Source organism: Rhincodon typus, chromosome 41, assembly GCF_021869965.1.
Source record: "Rhincodon typus isolate 14 chromosome 41, sRhiTyp1.1, whole genome shotgun sequence".
NCBI classification, from domain to species: domain Eukaryota; kingdom Metazoa; phylum Chordata; class Chondrichthyes; order Orectolobiformes; family Rhincodontidae; genus Rhincodon; species Rhincodon typus.
The window spans coordinates 5,917,279-5,923,138 of record NC_063372.1 but is presented as its reverse complement, the minus strand read 5'-3'; the positions used below and the strand labels follow the sequence as shown (position 1 = coordinate 5,923,138).

General features: G+C 41.7%; 1 protein-coding gene across 2 annotated transcripts in view; it reads right to left on the bottom strand.

Moving 5' to 3' along the window:
* Positions 1-2,302: 2,302 nt before the first annotated feature.
* Positions 2,303-5,860, bottom strand: part of suox (sulfite oxidase) — an 18,181-nt gene continuing 14,623 nt past the window's right edge. For both annotated transcript variants that reach the window (XM_048618892.1, XM_048618893.1), the window contains exon 3: positions 2,303-5,488. In XM_048618892.1, coding sequence (XP_048474849.1) covers positions 4,001-5,488 — 1,488 coding nt within the window. In that variant the 3' untranslated portion in view covers positions 2,303-4,000. The remainder of the gene's footprint in view (positions 5,489-5,860) is intronic.

The following is a 5,860-nucleotide window of genomic DNA, read 5'->3' as shown; positions in this document are numbered from 1 at the left end:
CTTCTGGCATTTTGCTTGGCCCTCAAGGCGGCTAGTATGGTGGCTTTATTTGCTTCTCTAAAGATGGCAAGATTGTTAAATCAATGTTCAGTTGTCAGGATGATGGCATCAGTTGCGATTTCTCACTTAACAGAGTGGGCCACGTGAAGGCTGCCATCTTCCACTCCAATTGGTTAGCTGGCAAAACTGTACATTAATATGTCAAATCTAGACACATCCCAAAAGTACAGCAGGAGACAACGGTCATTGGTAAAACTGATCTATGACCCAGGAAAATTGACGCCAATATTACTGATGCACATGAAATGCATCATCTCCTAGAGAATCAGCAGTCATCAAGTGATGAACCTTAAAGAACAAGTAGAATTCCAGCCAAAGTGTAGTTGTTGTGACAAGATTTTGCCATTGCTGTACACAGAGACCCAATTCCAGAAGAAATCCAAGACTGGCAAGGCCTGTGTAGATCAGTCCTTGGTCTAAAGGACTGATACTGAAGGTCACGAGGGTCATTCCCTGCCTCAGAAAAAAAAATGGCTGCTTGGGAAAACGCTAAGAAATAGATGACTAAGTGACCGCTTGTGTGACAAAAGTCAACTCACCACAGTTCCTCAACAAGGCTCATTACTTGCACAGATATTCTTCAATATCTATACCACCACTATGCTACCAATTAAGTTGTGCAAATTTGCAAATGATCTTGCCTTGCAAACAGTCCTTGTGGATATCAAATCCACCTCGGATGGGAACCTAAATTCTAATAGAGAAATATTTCCAGAATTGGAATCTCAAACCAAATCTGGACAAAGCCAGTTACTGGATTTCATCACGATAACAGGAACACTAAACACACCTCAAAAATCAACTCTCTTTGCCAAATACTGTGCAACATGATCTTGCACTGACATTCTGTGGAGTGAAGCTGGACCACACACCTGAAGAAGGCAGCCATCAATACAAAGACAAGGATCAACTTGCTTTTGAACATGGCAAGCACAAGCTGGAGAGCAATCAGCAGGATTGCTCCAGACATCAGAGATGGCTTACAAGTACTATGGATCAGTACAGACCAGAAGTTGCTACACATATCCAACTAAATAATGCAGCGCAATACAAGTCTGAAATCCTCAGGTTGACCCAGAGGTGCCTTTGAAGTTGTACATCTCTCCATTCATCAGCTGCAATACTACAATCCTCTAGAAAATCCAGCAAATATAGTAAAATGAGCATCTCTCCACCAACACACCAATAATATCCCTCAAAGTTGCACAAGTCCCTTTGAACCCACATACTTAATTTTTCCAACAATGAAACTTCAATCATGAAAAGTTTACACAGTCAGATTAGACCATCAGAAAGAAAGTATCTTGTGGAAGATCCAATTCATGGGAAAACCTAAACTATGTCTGTACAAAACATGGCAGATTAGGATACCTGGTATACAAATAGAAAGTTAAAAACTTTCCAATGTGCAGCTGCAGTCACCTAAAACAGGCCATGGAACACTCATTCAAAAGTCCAAGGCTTAACGACCTGAGAGCAAAATTATATTTGCTGCTCACAACTACATCAGCCATAACACTGCTGATCTCAGTCATCCCACCATGGGGGAAATCGCCAAGTGAAAGTTGAGATATACTCATTGAGTGAGCAAAATGAGCCTCAGAACACTGGTGAAGCTTTCACTGGCTGGTTTTAAAGTAGTCTTGAAATCTTACCCAACCACTGATGTCTAATAAACACAAGTGTGAGAGAAGACAGAGGCAATAAACCAAGGAGGGAAAAAGAAGATTCTAGATGGAGACTCACCCAAAACAGAAAACAGGCACCAAATTGGTTCAGGGTTCAAACTCAGTCCTATACTAAAATGGAACTTTGGTGCAAGTCATTACAGGGGCAGCATGTTGGCTCAGTGGTTAGCACTGCTGCCTCACAGTGCCAGGGACCCAGGTTTGATCCTAGCCTTGGGCAACTGTGTGGTGTTTGTACGTTCTCTGTGTCTGTGTGGGTTTCCTTTGACAGCTCAAAGATGTGTAAGTTAGGGTGGATTGGCCATTCTAAATTGCCCATAGTTTCCAGGGATGTACAGGCTAGTTGGATTTGCCATAGGAAATGCAGGGATAGGATAGGGGTTGGAATGCTCTTCAGAGGGTTGGTGTGGACTCAATGGGCCGAATGGCCTGCTCCCACACTGTTAGGATTCTATTTTTACTAGGTTTTTAAAAAAAAATCACTGTGCCTCTTAAATGGAGCTATATTTTTATTGCACACCACATTGTTTTCATAATCAGAAGCTGCACAGCAATACAAAGAGAAAAATGACAAATTTATTTTATTTGACAAGCAAGCTATCAATTCATCGACACTTTAGCACAACAGTGGATTTGAGCAGTCTCAGAGGTGTCTATACATGTCACCTGGATTGATTCACGTGATGTAGCAACAAACAAAACTTTCAACCTGACTGCACAACTGAACAGTCAGTAACCCAAGGATACAGATTTCAGATAATAGTGAAAAATAACCAGACGAGGGGGAGGAAAATCATTTTTTATTTATACATGACAAGTTACAATCTGGAACAGACTGCCTCCAAGGGTGCAGGAGGAGATTCAATGGTAACTTTCCAAAAGGGAATTGTGTACATACTTGAAAAGGGAACATTTGCAATGGGGAGAGAGTGGGGGACAGTGGTACTAACTAAATAGGTCTTTCAAAGAACTACCATCAGCATAATAGGGCTGAATGGCATTGTCATATGTTGTAAGATACTATGAACAATCAGCTTGAGAATGAATTCAGCCTCTCTCAGGGTCACTCTTAAATGAATGTTAATACATTTGCTGATTCAGAAAATTTCAAGAAAGGAAAGAATGAATGAACAAACTTGCATTTTGTGACCTCAATAACCAAAATGCTTTGTGGCTGAAGTATTTTCAGGTGCAGCATTATAATGTAGGAAATGGAGCAGCCAATTCGCGCACAACAAAACTTCCCAAACAATGTGGGATTGACCAGATAATCCGCTTCAGTAAATGTAGGTTGAAGAATAAATATAGGCTCTTCTTTGGCAGTGGCACTGGATCTTTTACAGTCACTTGAGATAGGCAAGTCATTGCATCCAATAGTTGGCTGCTTTAGTCTCAAATCAAATCAAATCAAATCATTCTTCTTTTCAACGAGCTACTTAAGAAACAGACAATGCAGCAATAAAGATCACAAAATGGGAAAATAGTTTAAGCAAAGCAATTTAGCGCCATATTTATTTCGCGCCACATTTATTTAGCGCCAATCACAACCTTGGGACATCCCAAAGTACTTTATTGCCAATGAAGCACATTTGAAATGGAATCAGTTATGTCACAACATTGTTTTTAAACTTCTTGCATGTCTTAAAATTCTGCAGCTAAACATTCTGAAATTTTGTACTCCAAGCATCAAGGGTCATTATCATGGTCACTTTATGACAGTGCATTCATTATGTTCTACCCAAACAAAAACGAGGGAATTGATACAAACACAAAACAGAGGTCATTATTTTTGGGTGTTACTTTTTAAGCCATGTCTAGAAACGTCTAAACAAAAAAACAAAGAACTGTGGATGCTAGAAATCAGAAACAAAAACAGAATTGCTGGAAAAACACAACAGGTCTGACAGTATCTATGCAGAGCTAACATGACTTGAACCCCCCAGCAATTTCTGTTTCTGTTTCTATAAAATGTCTAGATGCATCTCTGAACATTAATCTGCTCTGAACGAAGAGTGTAGAGGTTTTGTTCTTTTGAAAAAAGTTAATTCAAATTAATCAAATGAATGCAAATCAGCAAAATCATTGGATTAAGAATTTTGCCCCAGATAAAAACTGAACCAAATTCAAATAGAATGGCTTAGAATTAACAGAACTTGACTAGAGATGTAGTTAATGCAATGATGTCAAGAGCTACCCCACATGGCAACCGTACACAGCCAAATTCTGTAATCTGAGACATTCAGATCCAGTTTCTAACCACTACTAGGGTTGATTGTAACTTTCACCCGGCTCCAGGAATTATTGAGAACACCACGTAAATTCCAGATGGGTGCAACGGTATCAGGTTGCACATTGTAGTTGTTGTCCACAGCTTTGCAGATTATCTCCAAGTTCTTCTGGCCCTTTGGCAGAGGCACAGTGAGCTGCCACAGTTTCCATGCCCACATCCGGCCCGCATCCTGCTTCTCCCCTGTTAAGTCAGCCACTTTCCAGGTCTTCCCACCATCTAGTGAGACATCTACTCGAATCACTTCTCGGCCACCTCCACTCCATGCATAGCCTTTCACTGTGATCTCTTCATTGTCTGCAGAGATAAATTCGTTATTGCAAGGCGTCGTTATTGCAGACTGGATGGGGAGTTCTTGGATTGCTGGAGCAGTACTGAAGTCAACAGTATCCCAGTCTACAGAGGGAGAAAACCCTTTATAGTCATTCACCTGCCAATGGCTCTGACTTTCTTCTTTACTTACAATGATCTTGCTCAACCACTTCACATTGCGTGCTCCAACCACTCCAGGCACAATGACACGCAGTGGAAAGCCGTGATCCCTGGATAGATCTTCACCATTCATTTCATACGCAAGTAGCACGTCGCCATCTTTAGCCAATGCCTTGCGAATGGAAATAGAGGCCCCATAGGGGGTTCCACTCAGATCTTTATCAAGTCCCTCAAATTGGACGTGCTTGGCGTTTGTGTTCTCTGGGAGCCCTGCATACTTAAGGACATCAGAAAGCTTGACCCCTCTCCAAGTCGCATTACCAATAGCTGCCATCCCCCAATTCAGTCCCTTTACCAGACGCACAGCATTCATTTCAGAGCGCCGATTCCCTGCACACTGCAATGTAGCAGTTATTGTGTGCTTTGGGAACTTGGTCTTGAGGTCATCAAGAGTTAGTTGGATGGACTTCAGCCCCTCTCCCATAATCTGCAAACAGTAATTTTTTGGATCAACGTCTGGTACAGGCAAATGGTTTCGTTTGAAGAAAATTTCATTTGGGGTAATGTAATTTTCAGACAGGAGTTCTAACGGTGGTTCTGCATTAAATGGCTTTAAGCTATTCACTTTCAAAACAGGGTGTCTCAGGGGTTCATTCCCATAAGGGTCGTCCACATCCCCGACTGTCCGCTTCTGATCTTCTGGGCTCAGTTCTCCAATTCTGTACTCTTCAAGTATCGAATAAACATGTTCTTGATTGTGGACTGCATACATTGCCCAGAATGGTTCAATGGCACCACCAGCAGCAAGCATGATCTTATCCCCCCCAGGATGTAGGTCCACAAACTTTGTAATATCATATACACCAGTTTTATAAGTGACCCATACCCCATCTGCCAGAGTTTTATGCTTGGCAACATCCTGCCTGGTATAGATGGAGTTAGTTGGTTTCACCTCATTGCCCAATGCTGACACAGTTAGGCTGTTCAGTTCTGTGATACTTTTAGGCTCTGTTTGCTGCACCTAGGAGGAGACAGAAATAAAAGACCATAAGACTATAGCTCATGGGAAAATAATATCCTGCAACTCAGACTTCTGCTTATCAGTTGAAGCTCAGAGCCACTGCAACTGATGGATTTAGGTGGATTGAAGTAAAACGTCAGATAAAGTTCCCATTCCTGGCTGTAGTCCAAATGTCCAAGTGTAAGTTGGGCAAGTGCAGAATTATCCTCAGCTACCATCACCCACTGACACTCACGTTCAAGATCTATACACAAATATTGGCCACTTAGGCAAAGTACTATGATTGCCATGCTCAAAGGAGTGCACCCCGCGTGCCAGAATCCTTGGAAGAAAATTAGGTGTTGAAGTGAGAGTTAGCAGCAGCAAAGATCT